This window comes from Arvicola amphibius, chromosome 5 (assembly GCF_903992535.2).
Source record: "Arvicola amphibius chromosome 5, mArvAmp1.2, whole genome shotgun sequence".
NCBI classification, from domain to species: domain Eukaryota; kingdom Metazoa; phylum Chordata; class Mammalia; order Rodentia; family Cricetidae; genus Arvicola; species Arvicola amphibius.
In genome coordinates this window covers 12,799,698-12,817,908 of record NC_052051.1, presented here as the reverse complement: position 1 = coordinate 12,817,908, position 18,211 = coordinate 12,799,698, and the positions used below count along the sequence as shown (strand labels likewise).

General features: G+C 50.4%; 1 protein-coding gene across 22 annotated transcripts in view; it reads right to left on the bottom strand.

The window, feature by feature from the left end:
• Positions 1-18,211, bottom strand: part of Zmynd8 (zinc finger MYND-type containing 8) — a 97,143-nt gene that overhangs the window by 56,505 nt on the left and 22,427 nt on the right. For 15 of the 22 annotated variants that reach the window (XM_038329440.1, XM_038329425.1, XM_038329446.1 and 12 more), the window contains 2 exons: positions 8,516-8,664; positions 1,873-2,091 (listed from right to left, as the gene is read on the bottom strand). In XM_038329440.1, the coding sequence (XP_038185368.1) occupies positions 1,873-2,091; positions 8,516-8,664 (368 nt within the window). Of the gene's footprint in view, positions 1-1,872; positions 2,092-8,515; positions 8,665-9,355; positions 9,547-15,490; positions 15,996-18,211 lie in introns of those variants that run through there. The other 7 variants (XM_038329443.1, XM_038329433.1, XM_038329447.1 and 4 more) reach the window with 4 other exon arrangements.

Genomic DNA, 18,211 nt, shown 5'->3' with positions numbered 1-18,211 from the left:
CACTCAAAAACTGATAACGGTGCAGAGCGTATAAACCGACCCCCCCATTGATCGTCTCAGCTGCCTTTCCTATCCACTCCGAGGTGGGGAACGGGGGAAATAAGGGCCCTGAATCTGAACACACAGCAAGTAGACCTGCATGCTTGGATCCCAGTTCTTTCTGGGTGCTGCAGAACCATAATATGGGCATAGAGGGCGTTGCCTACCCCGCTCTAAGCTTCTTCCTCCTTCCTGGCAGGGACTGACCGATTAGCACAGGATAGGAGTCCCAGTCAAACTTTTTCAACAGGGGAATTGGTGAGCAAAGCAGACCAAGGAGCCCAAGGGCAAATTGGCTGGAGGAGACTGGGGAAAAAACTCTCCCACTTAAAAAAGCAGAAGTTAGGACACATGCTATTCTCTTAAGGAAACTGTGGCTGAGGGGACAGAGGGGAGCCATCATCTTAATGGTGAGGCAGCAAGCTTGGCTCCAAACAACCTGGTAGGCCCTACCTCACTGGCTGCCTCCCGCACAGGGTGGTCACACGCTGTGGCGTCTCAGACAGCACTCATCACAAGCATCGCTTGCAGAGACGGCAGCTTATCTCAACCACGCTCTATTTGGGGACAGGGACAAAGGGGGGGGATGCTCAAGACAGAAGAAAACGGCTGGAGGCTCAGGGACCCACAAAACTAAGGGGAAGTAAGCCCAGCTCTAAACAGGAGGGAACTGGCAGCGGAGTGTGCAAGCCTGTCTGGAGGACCCCCGGGGGAGCCGTCAGCTGGCTCTGGCTGTGACAAGAGGCACAAGACCCCTTCAGGGCCATCATCATTTGTATCGAAGTCTAATTAATTTCGAGTATTTTTCTTCTTTTTCTCCTTTCCCCACCCAAGAGTGGCAAGACGGGCGTGTTTTCCTGAATTGAGTTCCTCCTACACACGCGTCTAGGCAACACGTCCCTCTCACACAGGACGCTAATCTAATCCAGTGCACGGTGGGATCCCAGAGATGTTCTATGTGAGATGATGTGAGCGGCTGACACTTGTTTTCAGCAGTGCAGGGAGCATCAGCGAGCTGCGCGGAACAGAGGGAGCTTGGGCAGTCAGCTGCGTGACGGGCTACCTTCACTCTAGAACGCAGGGTCGCAGTACCGAACCTGCAGCTTCCTCTGCCCAGACGTCCTGCCCTTTGGATCCTCCTCATGGTGTGACCTTCCCAGGCTTGGATTCTTAAAGGGGGGGGACACCTCAGTTCTCTCTTATGTTCCCGAACATCTTCTGTCCATTTTCTCTGCTTTTCTTCAACCTATTTACTATAAGTAACTGTCTTTGGAGTTTTGTCCAAATAGAAACAATAATGGTAAAAGGTTATCCTCTCTGTCGAAAGTGCTGTTGAATCCCCAGTACCTAACAGGCACTGCAGAAATGCTTGTTGCATGGAAGAAAACATGAGACGTCGTCATGTGGAACACACACACACACCAGAGTGGTCTTCCCAGCCGGGCTGCTGGCGAGGACTCAAAGCCGAACGAAGGAAGGAAACACAGCCCAGGATCTTTTCAAAAAGCATCGTCAACCATTACAGATCTACAAGGTCCCTTTCCAAGGCACTCACGGCAGAAGCAGCAGAGGCACAGCCGCAGGTCTGAAAGCGCTCCCAAGGCTTGTGAAGAAGCGGGGACAGGCAAGGCGACATGTCTTCCCAAGGGCTGCCCCACTGCAGCCAGCGCAGAGGCGGGTCCCCAGAGGGGGCGGCCAGGGTAGAGCAGGCAGGAGGCAAGACATTTCTCTTTCCCTCTATTTGGATTATTTGAAATTTTTAAAAAATAAAAGGAAGAAAAGAGAAAGGAGAGGAAATGAGGAAGGTCATGAACTCATTCATCGGGAACTAACCTCACATTCAGGACAAAACCAGTCCCCCTCTGGTTCCGATGTCAGTCTCAGACACTTAGCGTGATAAACCCGGGGACAGAGCTCACAGCAAAGGACTTGTCCTTCCCGGTGACAAACCCAGCAGTAGAAGTCATTCCGTCCGTCCTGCGGTACAACATCAACAGGGTCTGTGGTGAGTGGCTGCTTCATATAGTAAAACGGACCATGTCTTAGCTCTGACTGAAATGTAGGCAAGAAAGACAGGTGGGGTTTCAAAACAAATGTGGTTTCTCAGCAGTCGTTTTTGCACAAGTACATCACAAACAACACACCAACATCACACACCTCACAAACAAACCCCACTCCACAGCCAGGCCACCTCCATTTCCCAACGAGACACAGCCGGAGCCAGGCAGCAGTTTGTGGAGCCCCTTGCCTCTGTGTTAGAAGGCCAGAGATTGAAGGCTAGCACCTGAGAGTTAGTGGCTAGACAGCAGGAGCATACCCGAATGCACAGTTGAACCCCCCTACTGGCCAGCTGCGTGACCTGGGCCATGTCTCCCTCTACCTCCCTCCCAGCCTCAATTTTCTCATCTGTAAAATGGGGTTGAGAGTCCCAATGTGTCGGTATTGAGTGGCAGCACCGCCACTGCTTGCAAAAACTGAAGGGCCCAATATGCATGAGCCCAGATTTACACAGCTAATGTAAGGTTTGGCAATTTACCCTAGTGTGCTTTAAATAGTAGTTATTTGGAGGGTAAAAACAGTTAGATTTGGTTCACACGAAATTATCACTGTTATTTAAGCATATCTCCAGCATAGAAAGTATCTCCAAGAGGCTCTCCAGAGCCGTGATCCTTGGAGCAGGGTGTTGGCATCCGCCAAGAAGCCTGCTCGCTTTATCAGAACTAACAACAGCAGAGAGAGGAAGGAGCAAGACAGCTCTTGAGAACCAGACATCCTCCTGCAGGGCCGCATCAGGAAACGTGTCTCTAGACACGTGCCTCTAGAAAGAGACCTTTGAGAACACAGCAAAGCCAAACACAGAAAAGCCTGCAGAAGCAGCCATGAGCAGCCAGCCCAGTGAGGACTGTCAAATGGCCTTGGAAAAGCTATGTGACCTTCAGAACCCACAAGGAGATAAAGAAACCAGACCTCCACAACAACCCACGGATGTTACGGATATTACGTAGATATCACATTTACACAACACAATCTCCCTGACAGTAAAATATTACCATTTCCTCCAATAAGATCTCACACTAGCTGCATACTGCAAATTCTGATAATATGGACATGTAGAGCAGACTGTGTCTGGGATCTGAGGCAGAGGGACTGTGGGTTTGAGGCCAATCTATGAAGACAGACCATGTCTCAAAAATAAAACAAGAGCTGACAAGAAGACTCAGCAGGTAAAGACCAGCCTATAAAAACCAGTTTGATCCCTGGAACCCATGGCAAGGAAGAAGAGAACCCCATCTCTCTCTCTCTCTCTCTCTCTCTCTCTCTCTCTCTCTCTCTCTCTCTCTCTCTCTCTCTCTCTCTCACACACACACACACACACACACACACACACACACACATGTACACGCACGCATACAGATATACTCACACATACATACACACACTTTCACACACATACATTCATACATACACACACTCTCCCACTTTGTATTTAATTTTTAAAAGTGTGTGTGTGTGTGTGAAATGAACAGGGGTCTCCTATTACATTTCTTGTGATTACTGCTCGTGCTTACACAGACATGCTTCTACATTTATTGATACTGACGTAAAATGAAAGCAGTTGAAACATTTTGTTGACTAAACATCTGACTTCTCAGCCTGGTTGGTGGCGGCACACGCCTTTAATCCCAACACACAGGCAGAGACTGGGAGATCTCTGTGAGTTCGAGGCCAACCTGGACTAAAGAGTGAGTTCCAGGACAGTCAGGGCTGTTACACAGAGAAACTCTGTCTCAAAAGACAAAACCAAAAAAACAAACCAACAAAAATGGCTTCTCAACAGGTCCAGACTTCTGTGTTCGTGTCTATCACTGCTTTTCCCTTCAGCACCTGGAACTGAGCCCAGGCCTTAACAGCACACGGAGCCACACCCCATGTCTCTAAATCTGAATGGCTAGCACAGTGGTTCTCGATCTTCCTAATGCTGTAACCCTTTGATACTGTTCTTCATGTTCTGCTGACCATAAAATTGTTTTCATTACCACTTCATAACTATAATTTTGCTACTGTTATAATGTAAATATCTGTGTTTTCTGATGTTCTTAGGCAAGCCCTTGTGAAAGGGTCATTTGACCCCTTTACAGGTTGAGAAACACTGGGCTCCAGGATGAGAAAGCTTTCAGAGCTACAGGCCGCCCAAGTTCTTCCCGGATTCTAGGGTGAGTCAGTGCTCTGCATGCTTGTCCAGTCCTCCCACACCCCTTCAGGGAGCGCCTTGGGGACTTACTTCGCTCATCTGTGGAATCAATCTTTCTAAAGCTCTCTTCTAAGAAAACTGTTCTGTCTTCCTGCATCATCAGTTAATTTCCCTATTTCAGTTCAACTGGAGGGGTGCAGGTGGCCCACAGAGGAATATCATTGTTGGGACATTCTGTAAATGGTACATTTTTTTTCCCCAGGCAGCGGTGGTAGCCCACGCCTTCAATCCCAGCACTCAGGATGCAGAGGCAGGCAGATATCTGTGAGTCTGAAGCCAGCCTGGTCTACAGAGTAAGTTCCAGGACAGCCCGGTCTACAAGGAGAAACGCTGTCTCAATAAAACAAAACAACAACAACAACAAAGTACTGTGGCAAGTAAATTCAAGGTAGCCTTGTAATTTAGCAATCCCCCATATCTCAATAACAAAAGAGTAAACTCAGGGTAACCTAATATGACACCAGGGTCCACTGGGCCCAACCGGGCATTTCTACTATTGATTTTGTTTCTTTAATGGCTCAGTTTTCCCCAGGCTCCTATCTGCCTCACCCCAAGTGGGTATCCTCAGGACCAAAGGGACAAGCTCTCTTCAGGGACCCCCCCCCCCCCGACTCCAGGAGCGTCAGTGGCTGCAGAGACAGTCACCCTGTCAATCATAAGTTCCCCTAATAGGCTGTTTCTGTTTTCTGCTCCAAAAAACCAACCTGATAACAAATGTGGAGGTTTTAAAAGGAAAAGCCAACAATTTCAGGTAAAATGAATTCTGATTTCTCTCTCCCATGCGCCCTCCAGCAAAGCGCACAGCCCCTGCGACAAGGGGATAATTGCAGGTTACAGAGTAAATGTTTTTATTCCCTGGCTCCTGCCCCGGGTCAGCTTAACAAGAAAATGGAAAAGACCTATTCACTCACTCCAGGGATGTTCTCTCCACACTACAGCTGGCAGATGTTTTCTAGTCCAGATTCTCTACGAATAATAAGCAAAGGTCTGGAGGGGTGGCTCAGTGGTTAAGAGCACTAGCTGCTTCCTACCACTCCCAGTTCCAAGAACTCTGACCTCTAAGGGCCCCTGCACATACATGACGCACATAAACTCATGCAAGCAAACACACAGTAACATAAACTTTAAAAATAATAAATAAATCTTTTAAAAAGTCAGGCATGGTTAGGTGGTATTGGCTCATGCCTTTAATCCCAGTACTCGGGAGGCAGAGGCAAGCAGATCGCTGGGAGTTTGAGGCCAGCCTGGTCTACGGAGCAAGTTCCAGAACAAGCTCCAAAGCTACACAGAGAAACCCTGTCTCTAAATAAATAAATAAATAAATAAATAGATAAATGGATGTATAAATGTATGTCAGGCGTGGTGGTGCACACCTTTAATTCCAGCACTTCAGAGACAGAGGCAGGGGTGGGGGAGGGGGGTGTCTGTGAGCATGAAGCCATAATAATGAATCTATATAATGAGGTCTACATGAGTTCCAAGTCAGCCAGGGCTACATATGAGACTCTATCTCTAAGTAAGTAAACATCTGTGATCCCCCTGATAGTGAATCACGCTCCTGGCAATGCTGAAGCATGCTTGGGCAGCCCGTTTATATTGAGTTTTATGATCTAAGTTGATGAGGATGACTGACCAGGTCTCTTCCTCAAGGAACAAGTTCCACAGAGACACGAACTCAGATCCCTGGATTCAGAGTCTAGAGCGTTAACCATTACACCATGGGAGCTGGTGGGTGATCCCCTTGATAGCGTGCATGAAAACTGGCCCTTTCTGCTAATGCTGTATGCTAGAAACAACCAAGGATTCAAAGGGCAAGGACTCTTCTCTCTGTCTAGTGAGTGGAATCTCCCCGTCAATCAACCAGACAATGCATACCCAAAGCCCTCTTGAGGATCTAACTGAAGCACCAAGAGAAAGCCTATGACCTGATTACACAGTGAGTGTCCCCGATGCTGGGAGCTAGGTCATGTGCCCTGGAGTAGAGCCAAGGGCCTTTCTTCTGCAACCCTGCTGACAAGTCCCTAGAGGCAAAGTCAGTTCCTTTGTCTCCTCACCCTGGCCCCTCCGCTCCCATACCCAAGCCATGGAGTCCCACCCTCTGTCAAACCCTGAGCAACAGCGATGCAGGACACTGACGTCTAGGAGGCCAATGATAAGACAGAAGACAGAGTTACAGGCAATTACCACCCATGTGACGCTGAAACACGGCTGAACTGGGCGAGTTTGGAGATGGGCCGTGGACTGTGGCTTCCGCTATTTCCTTATATAAGACTAGGCCTTGCTAGGAAGATAGCCTAGGTTGGCCACTAACTCACTATGAAGCCTAGGATGGCCTCTAATTTCCCAAGGGACTAGGTTAGCCTTGAACTCTGATACTTTAACCTCAGCTTCCCAAAGTGCAAGAACGGCAGGTGTGGACAGCCACAGCCTGGCTGAGAAAACATGTGGGTAAGGAAGGGAGGAAGGAATGTTCACATGGACCCACTAACAGAAAGTCAGCCGGTTCTCAGAGACCAGAGGACACACACGTGTAAGCTCGTGAGTGTGTGGAGGCCAGAGGTGACAATGATGACCTCGGGTGTCATCCTTTAAGAAGGCCCTCCACTTCCTTAAGACAGTCTCCTCACTAAGTATACTAGCCTGGCCCACCAGTGAGCACCAAGGATCCCCCTGTGTCCACCTCCCCACCACTGGGATTACAAGCAAACACTGGGTGTTTTCACATAGGTTCTAGGCTTTCTCAAATGCAAGTCAGGTCCTCAAGCTTCTAAGACAAATGCTTTACACACTGTGCCATGACCATAGCCCCTGTGTTTCTTTTTGAGTCTTCACTCCTACTAGTTATAATGGCTTCCAGGTGACAGGGGCCAGAAGTCACCAGCCAGACAAGCAAAGCTAACCCCACTTGCCCCAAGACCCTGAGGAGGGAATACCTCTGCACTTCCCTTTACCAGAGACAGTTACAGCCCTTCCACAATGACCAGATCTGTGCCATAGGCAGCCATTAATTTTCAATTAAATGAAAAACTCAGTTTCTCAGTCACTCTTGCCCAAAAGAGCCACACATGGTTTGTGGCTTCCATGTCAGACACTGTGGGTCTACAATGCTTTTTCAGATACTGGGGGGTTTCGTTATGTGCAAAGACCTTAAGTTTGCTAGAGCCAGAGTCCCAGACCAAACAGGGTTACAAAAGAAGGGGGAAAAAAAAGAAAGAGAAAGATTGCTAGAGTCAGACTTCTTTTTCAAATTCTGTCACCCTGTTTGCATCATTAATTAATGGTGCTCAATCAATGCTCCCAGCAGCTGTGTGGACTGGACAGCAGCACAATCCTCATCTTGGGAATAAGAAAGCTAATCGCACACAAGAGGTTAACTGCCCAAAGCCACAAAGCCAAGGTTGAGCTGGCCGCGCTCACTATATAATTTCGAGAGTGAAAATAGATTTACGCTCAGAAACACATACGTGAGGCCTCAGGCATTTAACCACTGTGAGTCCTCTTCCCGGAAAAGCAGCAATCTTGCTTAATTCGACCCCTGCTCCCCAGAGCCCACTCCAGACGGTGTTAAAACACAGAACGGATGGAAGAACCAGCACTGAAGGCCTCACAGTCAGAGGGGGCAGACACCCTACGCAGTCCATTCACAGGGCCTCTCATCAGTTCACAGCCGCAGACTACCTAGCCTGCACCGGAGAATGGAAAGCTAGAAGATTCTTTACATAAAATCCAAGAGAACAGCCTTTTCCATGAGGCTGACAGCGCTGGCTGCCAGGTGGGTGGGTCTGCAGTGCAGAGAAAGGGGACAGTGACACGTGACCAAAGCTAGACACAGCAGTGTCTCTCCCCCGCTGACCAACATTTTACAGATGAGAAAATGGTCTCAGCCATGCAGTCCCCTCAGGCAGCTGTCTTAGCCCAGAGAAAAGGAAAACAGGGAGACCACCAAAAACTAACCCTAAGAAAAATTCCAGCCTGTTCCAAAATCAATGACCACCACCCCCCAAATCTGGCATCTGGCTCACAGCACTATCCTCTGTCCCCAAAACAGATCTGAAACCCCCACTTAAAAAAACGGTTTGCACGAGCCGCCTCTGAGCTGCCCTTTATGTAAATGACAGCTAGTGCTAGGTCGCCTGCTGCATCGATGCCACGAACCCAAGCGGCACCACTGCTGCCTGGCCTCCAACCCACCGGTACCGAAGCCACTCGTGGTGGCTCTTTTACCTGCTCCTTATTGCTACTGTTCAGTAAGCCGGGTTTCTTTTTCTTTTTAATGGGGCTTGTGGAGGAGTCTTGGGGTGAATGGCCATTGGAGGAATGTGGAGGGCTGGGGAACTTCCGTTTCTGAGCCGTTCGCTCTGTAGAGCCAGGATCTGAAAAAGACATAGAAGACCATGTTTGAAAAGCTGTCAAGGAGACCTGGGTCACTCGGAGAGGGCGTGGAGGTGACAGTCACAGTCACCCTGTCCCCAAACTCCGAGTGACATGTCAGAGTTTCCCACCTAGAATCTACCTGTCTCCTCCTTCAGGTCAATGGGTCTTTTTTCAGCCTACGTAACATTTATGGAAACTCTTAACTTGGTGCCAAAGAACACAAAAGGGGAAGCCTCAAAACATCTAGATCTTTGGCTTCTCTTAAAAACAAGGCAACAGAGCAAGGCCATAGACCCCGATGGCACCTGCTACAGCTGTGTAGCAGATCAACTGTCTTCACATGGAAAGCCATTAACTATTTAAACAAAAGCCCCTTTGCTATCGCAGCCCTGATGACAAGGCCATGATGAAAAACCCAATGCTTGGCAACCAGCTGGTGGCAACATTATGGAAGCCGCAGTATATTTAGGAGATGGAGCCTCACCAGAGGACATGGGTCACTAGGTGTGGATTTGACATTTTTGAGCTAGGCCCTGCTTCCTGTCAGCTTTCTATTTCCTATTCAGGAGGTGAGTAGATTTGAGGAGCCCAACTACACACCCCCACCACCACAGATGAAGCCGCCTACCACAGGGCCTCCTAAGATGGCGGACTATATCCCCTCAAGATGGAAGCCAAAATAAACCTTACCTTCCTTAAGTTGCTTGTCACGTATTTGGTCATAGCAACAAGAAAATCAAGTTATAAGAAGTAGTCACACAGGCAGAGATGTTGCTCCTACAACCAAGAAACACTTCTCCATACCACGCCCAACAGCAAAATCAAGGCACGCAGAAAAACACTCTAAGGAAATAGAGCCACCAACGCTTATTCATTCATTCATTCATTCAGCTAAGACAGCCCCTCCCCCTGGAAAGTTCTCATGCCCCACCCACCCACCTTCTCCTCCAAAGGCATCAAGACAAAGAACACTCACTGATTCCCACCTTAAGTACCACCCCACTCCAGGCTAGCTGCCCTTGGTTCTACTCGGCCAGCCGTCTTTCCACCTCCATCCACCCATAATTCCCCTTAAAAGTCACAGCCTGCTCATGCTTGATGGTGGGATCGTTAGCTTGGGGACAAGGGTGAACCCTGAGGGACTGAAGTCACAGAAGCAGAAAAGGACCCCAGAGCACGAGGATGTCAGCAGAGGTTCTGTCTCAACTGTGCCCTTTACTGCCATGACTAGTGACCACCAAGAGAAGTGGTTTACTGTATGTCAGCCAACAATAGAACACTGTGTGCATAAGGAACACTGAGTACAGAATTGAGAGATGGCTCAGCAGTGAAGAGCCCTGGCTGCTCTTCCAGAAGACCTGGGTTCAATTCCCGGCTCCCACATGGTGGCCCACATCCATTTGTAACTCCGTTGTCACGTGATCCACTGCCACCTTCTGGCCTCTGTAGGAACTGCACACACAGGGTACACAGACACACTTGTAGGAAAAACACATATCTTTAAAAGAAGAATGTTGAATACAGCCAAGAGGCAGAGGCAGACAGATCTCCTTGAGTTTGAGGCCAGCCTGGTTGCCATAGTAAGTTCTAGGCCAGTGAACACCTGTCTCAAAATGTTGTGGTGCAGTTATGGAGACGGATAAATAGGTAATAAATAGGAGACTCAGAGCCTAGAAACCAGGCAAAGTCAGACATGGTTGCTCGAATCTAGAATCCCAGCACTCCTTCAACAAGCTGTGAGGCAGGCAGGAGGATCCCAGAGGGTCCAGGGCCAGCCAGCTAGCCTGCTGTATACTGCGGTGAATGAGAGACTCTCTCAGACAAGATGGAAGGAGAGAGCTGACACCCAAGGCTGTTCTCGTACCTCAACACAAGCCCCCCGACCCCCCCACACACACAGAGAGACACCACACACACACGAAAGGACAGGTGTAGTCACAGACCCTAAAATTCCCAATCCCAACATTCCGAAGGCTGAAGCAGAAGGACTGAGTCTCAGACCAGGCTGGCTAACAGTGTCACATAATCTCAACCCTTCCCCCACTGAGTGCCATTTAGTGGCAAAGCACTTGCCCAGCAGGCACAAGCCTCCAGGCCCAACCCCAGCACCAGAGCATCTTGCCATGGACTGATGCTTGACCATCTCCAGCCCAGGTTCAGTCACAAAACAACATATCTAGTGTCACCAGGAGGCTAACACATCCCTCCCCAAAAGGAGGCAAAACACTTAAACTGCCCCAGGGTAAACGCCAAAGTCCAGCTAGGCTGGGGGGGGGGCCTCATGAGGAGGGGAGTGTGGAAGGGATTATTTTTCAACGTATACCCTAGTGTACTGTATTCATCATGTACCCAGATGACTTTATCAAAGTATGGGAAATGAAAGGGATTTAGAAGGCTCAATTTCACATGAAAAGCAGCAGGTGCAGGCAAAAGGCAATAATGAGTAAAAGAGGCAGGTATTCCAGACAGAAGTCACAGATGGATAAAGCGGGGGCTGGGATGCCGAGGGCACGAAGGCCTCAGGAAGGAGTTTGGGGTTTGTTCTGCATGGATCTAACACATGCCATTAACTCCGCTCAAGTGCCAGAGCCTACTTAATGCAGGGGACTGAGGGCTCACAAGACTATGTCTCAAAAGAAATGATGCTCTGGCCAATCCAAACCAGAAACTGACCGGACTTACAGAATCTCCGCTAGAGGTTAGGTTGAGAGAAGATTTGCCAATGGGAGACAAGAGGTAGTTTCTAGGGTGTCTCCAGGTTTCTGAGCTGGCTTTGGAAACACCTCAGCCCTCAGCCAAACTCAGCCCCATTAAGAGCCCCAAGAACTGACAACAAAACAGCCCACCAGGAAAGGGGTCCACTGCCTTGGACCAGGGCAGTGCAGCCTCAGGGACAAGGCTCAGACAGGTGGGGTGATCTGGTATCCACCCCCCCAGAACCCCTATGGGGCTATGGTTCTTATGACCAGCAGCACTTAAAATATGCAAAAAAATATGCAAACCACTGGGCCTCACCTGGAACCCAGGGAAGGGCTTGGATCCCTGGTTTGAGAAGCTGCAATGTATATACGTGCTTGAGATGGGGGGGTTGTCAGCCCCACACACATAGGAAATCCCATAGATAGCGCTGCTACGGGACTCCATGATTAGATGGGAAGGACCCCAAGCCTCCTCTCAGGGCCTCATCTCCTCTGCAATATGGGAAAGAGGGGAAAAAAGCAGCCAGCAGTCCTCGAATGGCTCCAGGTGAACACCTCAAAGATCCAGGAAGTACATGCTGCCACCCCTCTGTATAGAGTTTCCTGGACTTGGGCCGGGGAACCAACTTGACTTTCACAGAGCTGTCCGAAAAAAGAGTTGCAGTCAGAGGCACTGGCTGCCGAGCATGAAACCTGAGTTCAGGGGGTTATGCTCTGTGGTACCAGCTCTCACGGCTGCTCTCGGTGGTACCCATTCCCAGTCGGGGCTGGGCTCTGTGGTAAGCATGTGAACGAGAGAGCTCCCTAAAAGAAACCCTGTCTGCAGACTGATTGGAAACAGTGATGTGGAGAGGTTGGAATGATGCAAGTCCGCAAGCTGACCGTCTTATCCTGGGCTAGTTCTAGCCACTTCACCATTCCCTGGCCACCTCTCTGTCAAAACTAACAGCCTGTGGCTAACAGAGAAAAACCTTTCCAGTCTATTAATGTGGCAAACCGCTAGCTCACACCAACCCCCAAGTACGAATGTCAGAAGACAGCATCTGTGGCCTACAGGAGAGCTTCCCCATCTCTCTGCACCCGCCTCTTTGATGTCCCCACTGATGTACTCTCAACTTACCTCGACTTATGACTTTGTTCTATGGAACTATGAAAAACACCATGAAACTGCTTCCACATCAGACCATGAAATTTTGGGTACCCTAAACCTGTGCTCCTGAGCTGTGTAAGTTTGCATACATGGAAATAAATGGGGCGGGAGGAGGGGGAGCAATCTATACCTGACAGGGAGTTTTGTCCCAGCCTACTGGGGGACAAAAGGGATACTGAATTCCATTTGGTCTGTCTCACCATCACCCAGGTCTGAGCATTCCAAACCTTGTCTCAGCAAACCATAAAACCTCAATTCAAGCTGGGCACGATGGCCCGCACCTTTAACTCCAACACTCAAAGGAAGAGGCAAAGGAAGAGGCAGGCAGACCTCTTGTGAGTTAGAGGCTAGCCTGGTCTACAGCGCAAGTTCCAAGCCATCTAGAGCTATAGAGTTAGATCCTGTCTCAGGCAAACAGATGGCCTCAATTCTATTTACTGTTATAAACACACCGGCTCTCCCTGGGGCTTAGGGAAGCCCAGCAGCTGTATCTAAGAGCTAAACGTCCAGCTGCCCTCAAGGAAGAATTTTCCAAAGACTCTTAGCAAGCAAAATCAGAAGATGCCATTAGACTTATTCTTCAGAATACCAAACAGCAGGTCAGCCCTACAGCTTAAACACCTCCCTGCTCCATCGAGAACCCGGCATCCGGTGACTGTACAATGAAGGGAAGTAACCCAGCTGTCGTCATGGTAATGAAGTCACCATAAGGAACTCTTCCAAAAAGCTGAGTCAGAGTTGTACTTCTCTAATGACTTGATTCTGACGAGGCTACGCAGCTAAGTACATCTCATCCATAATTTTGGAGTGACACCACAGCTGGCTATCTCCCTAAGAAATGGTCCACCTTGCAGCCAAGAAGGTGTTGTTTTGGTCTTTTTCTTCACCTTCTCTGAACTAGCAGGATTCTACTGCGCTGGCCCTACTGGCCCTGTGCCAACTTCCTGCCTCCAATCCACCTCCCCTCAAAATACATCTGGCTCTGAATGTGTTAACGTGGGTGAGGGAGCAGGGCTGCCTTGTGGAGGAGACGTGTGTGCAGTGACTCAGGAACACAGCCTGGAGTGAAGCAGGCACCAGAAGCCTATCCTCCTTGTGACATTTCCCTGAAGACTCAGTAAGCGGTCTCCTGGGTATTAAGAGCTAAGCATGTGATGTAATCCTTCCAGAGCTCTTGTCCTGTGAACCACCAGAAATAACCGTGCTCAGCAGTTCCTACATGTCCTTTGACTTAAGGGACACTTCACCTCAAGATAACCTGGCCACAAGTGAGGCCCTGTTCAAACTGCTTCGAATTTATTTCCCACTTACTCAAGACAGTGCAGCTTTTACCAATTGTTGGGGTCAGGATTTGAACCCAGGCAGTAGAGTAACTCCATTCCCCACTACTATGAGACAAGGTCTTTGCACCCAAGGAGTAAAGTCCTCAGCTGGGGATGGGGGAGGACTACCGACTGGGGTTCAGAGCTCTTTCAACTGCAGGTGGAGATAATGGGACAGGAAGAACCCCAGCAGAGTCTCACAGGAGGCCATCCTTTCAAAGGCAGTCTCTGGGAGCACTACCCCACCCACCCACCCACACCCACACCCCCACACACACACACACACACACCACCCCCCAGGCTGCATCAGAACCTACCCCTATGCTATAGACTAGAGACTCCTGAACCCCATTCCCCCCCCAACCCCACTTGCCATCTCCACTTCGGCCAGGCAACCTGCCACCCCAGGCACCACCCACACCCCCACACACCCACGTCCAGAGCCTGAGTCAGGGCTCTCTGGGGTTTATACCGTGAGTGACACAACTCACGGGGAGCTATTCTTCCCTGGGGAAAGGGGCCACCAAGCTTAGAAGCTGGGAGCTTTGTGTGTTTTTGTGGGTGTTGAATTTCCTTAATGATGCAGAGAGCCAGTTCACTGGTGCCCAGGTGCAAAGAGCAGGGGGACAGAGATGACGACACGCGGCTGGCCCCATGCCAATAAACAACTTTTTTTAAAAAAAGGTAAAAAGGGGGAGCTGGAACGAGAGTTCAGCGGTTAAGCCCTAGTCCGCTCTTCCAGAGGACCTAGGTTTCATTCCCAGCACCCTCTCTTATCCCATGAGCCATCCGTCCAGCTCCCAGTTCTTTCATAAGAAACAAAGATTCCCCCTACTCCTCTTCTCCCTCCCTCCTCCTCTCCCATCACTACCTAGTTTAAAGGGAGTTAGCTCTCTTCCAAAGAGCCTCCTAAATCAATCCTATGGGTTGAAAATAATGAAAAGATGGCCTCTATCAAGAGGAAAGCAAAATGAGTCCTGGCCGTGACTGCAATGGCTCGATCCTGGACACCGTGGGGCCCTCTGGGTCAGCAGCAGCTGGAGCACCAAGGGCTGGCAGAGGCAGCGCTCCTACTCACTACCAGCCTCGGAGCTGCTGGCTTCAAACAGGACCACCCGCGGCCAGCTCTCCCAGAAGTGGCAAAGCGAGCCCCTCATTAATCATTTCCAAAGCTATTCCAAAAGCCAGAGAGCAGGTACCCAAAAGGGCCTCCCTCCCCAGGAATCCCTGGCACTTCCCACTGGGTAATTACATCATAAAGAAACAAAAGCCCAGAACTTCCTCCTAGCAGAGAGCAGAAAACAGATGCGAAGAAGGGGGCAGGGGCAAAACTGGACCTCTAGCAAAGAATGTCGTGGGGTGGGGGGGTGAACCCTGTGCGCGGCCAGAGCCCCTTTAATGATAGCTCACTCACACAAGGAGCATGGCTTAGGTAGGCAGGCCCTCAGAGACCAGCCTGTATGGGCCTGCCAGCGCTGGAGCCAAAGGCACTCAGCCTCAGTAGGAAGCAGGGCCTAGCAGCTTCTCACCCAGAACCAGGAAGTGGGTGGAAGAGGGAGAAAGGTCACTCTCAACTTAGGACAAAATGTCACTTCACCTGAAGGCCTCCACACCAGGAAGTAAGGTCCAGATGGCAGCAAGGGTAGGTACTTACCTGCCATAGAGGCAGCTTGGTCACTCAGAGAGCCTAGCCCCTCTGTTTCAAAAGAGGACACAGGCAGGCTCCCGGCAGACATTCCTGCTTCCGGCTTGTCGGCGGCCTCTCCCAAGGGGAGGAGGAAGCAGAGAGCACAAGTTGAGAGTCACCACTTTCCAGGCCAGCTCTGATCTTAGACACATTAGATCGCCCAGCAGCACAAGGACACCTTTGCAACAGGGCAGCAGAGCCTTGCCTGGTGTCCTCAGGCTTTGGATCTAATTCATCACCCTGGACAGTAGCACGGCTATGCAGGAAGTGGTCCACGCGCTGCACCCAAGAGCCATTTATTATGGTAGACGGGAATAAATACACGCTATCGCTACGGTTCTGAGGACAGGGTGGCTGTGGGAGAAGGGGGGTGGCTTGCATTTTGAACATGCTCTTAATATTTTTTTATTAGGTGTCTCCATTTCCCTCTAGCCGTGAGGCTCCTTCGGTCACAGGAGAAGCTAGCAGATAAATGACTACAGTGGCCTCCACCCTCTCTAGGCACCAAATCAATATGGAAAAGGCAAACCACCAAAAAGACTGAGCAGGACAGAAATTGCTACCATCCAAGAAAAGAGGCCGACAGATGATTGTGTTTAGCCTTCAACTTCCCGAACAGTGACTGTGGCCTGGGCCTTCCTCATCCTCAGCTGCTGCAGGACCCTGGTGCTTTCCTGGCTGGAAAATGTCAAGCTCCTTCCAACAGTAGAAGAGGAAGAGTGGGCCTGGCATCCCCACCACAGCCTCCTAGTCCTGAGGCTGCCTCCAGCATGAGCGCCTTGTTCAGGTCCTTCCTTTGGCCCTCCCAACACTGCTGGCTCTGGAACAAGCACCCAGCTGCACATTCATCCCCATCCCCCTCACACACCCCGCCCCACCGCACAGCACCCCTGCGGGCTCGCCTATGGCTCGCGGGCTGCAGTGGGAGGACTGCAGCAACGGAGTGCCAGTCAGACACAAAAGACAACCTCTGTGTCGCAGAGGCTGAAGCTGAGAAGTGGACTGGGAGTAAAAAGGGGAAATAAAGTTACCCCAGAAAAGGGGGCAGATAGAGAAAGCAGGGCTTCTGGGAACCAGGCCCTGTTCCCCAAAGCACAGAGGGTTCAGCCTTCAAAAGTCACCCTACAGATGACAAAGAAAATGCCAGAAAACAAGGGGGAAGGGAAAGGCCTTCCAGGCAGCTTGCCTTCCTCTTCTCTGTGCAAGGTGACTTGAGATGAGTCAAGTTGCCAGGATAACCCTGGTGAGAGGGATGCTGGCCTTCCCTAGAGCTCTCAGGGTGTGAGGCCTGCCCTGCCTGCAGCGTGGCTTGGAGCAGCCAAACACAGGAAGCAACGGGGAGGGGCAGCCAGACAATAGACTGCAGGAATCCTGTGGGTGAGGGCGGTAGGAAATCCTACTGGAAAGGTCAGGAACTAAGGGGAGTGCAATACAGGGGCCACAGGAGCCCTGAGGTTACGGCCTGGAGGAACACTTAAACCAGAAAATGGGATTCGGCTTGTCTAATTGTGTTTGCACACTTGGCTGTTTGTGGAGTGTGTGTGAGGGTGTGTGTGGGTGTGTGTATGCATGTGGTGGTATGTGTGTGTACATGTGTGCTGTGTGCATATGGTGGTGTGTGGTGCGTTGTGTGTACGGTATGTCTGGTATGTGGGTAGGTTCTGATGACCAGCAGCCGTGCTTGGCCCACACGTCAACACTGCCACAGCACATGGCACACTGCGGGGGGGGGGGGGGGGCGGGGCAGGCTCTGCCACCTGGTAGAGCTTTGAATCCAAGGGACGGGTTGCTCTCTCTAAGCTCCAGTGAATTGCTAGGGTCTAGGTGTGTGACGTGGACACATTAAGCAAATGCACAGAGAACTACCAATGGCAGTACTTATGAGCCAAGGAAAGGACTCAGAAATCTCAAACCAGGTTCCCCAAAACTTGCTGTGCCCCACCACGGCTTGTCACAGCCTACCTGACTGGTAAAACCTCTCTGGCTGGCACAGTACCACAGAACCAGGCTCCAAACCCCTCCAGGCTCAGCACTTGACTGATTTCCTAGCAGGCTTGAAACTCTCTTATACCCCATACTGTGTCAGCCAGTGCTCCCCTGGATGTGCGCTCCTCCCTCACTGTGTTAGCCAGTGCTCCCCTGATGTGTGCTCCTCCCTCACTGTGTCAGCCAGTGCTCCCCTGGATGTGCGCTCCTCCCTCACTGTTTGCCAGTGCTCCCCTGGATGTGCACTCCTCCCTCACTGTGTCAGCCAGTGCTCCCCTGATGTGCACTCCTCCCTCACTGTGTCAGCCAGTGCTCCCCTGGACATGCGCTCTTGCACATTCAGAGGCTCTTGCAGAGACCTCAGGCTTCTGATTATTCATTCAGAATGTCAAACCTAAAGCCGGCATGGCTCCCACCTGTGATTCCAACGCTCAGGAGACTAGGTCAGGAGATCTTCATCAACTTAAGGCCATCCTGGGCTACAGGAAATTCTAGGCCATCCTGGGCTATGGAATGAAAGATCATTCCTACCCCATGCCATAAAGCTTAATTCTGCTCATCCAATCCCATTAACCCCAGTCGTCCCTGACCTCCTTATTCCCTGTCACTTAGCCATATTTCCTTGGCACTCAGCTGGCTCCTCCCTCCACCTAGAATGTTCTGTACCCAATCTTCTCCACAGTAGCTAACTCTAGCCTGTGG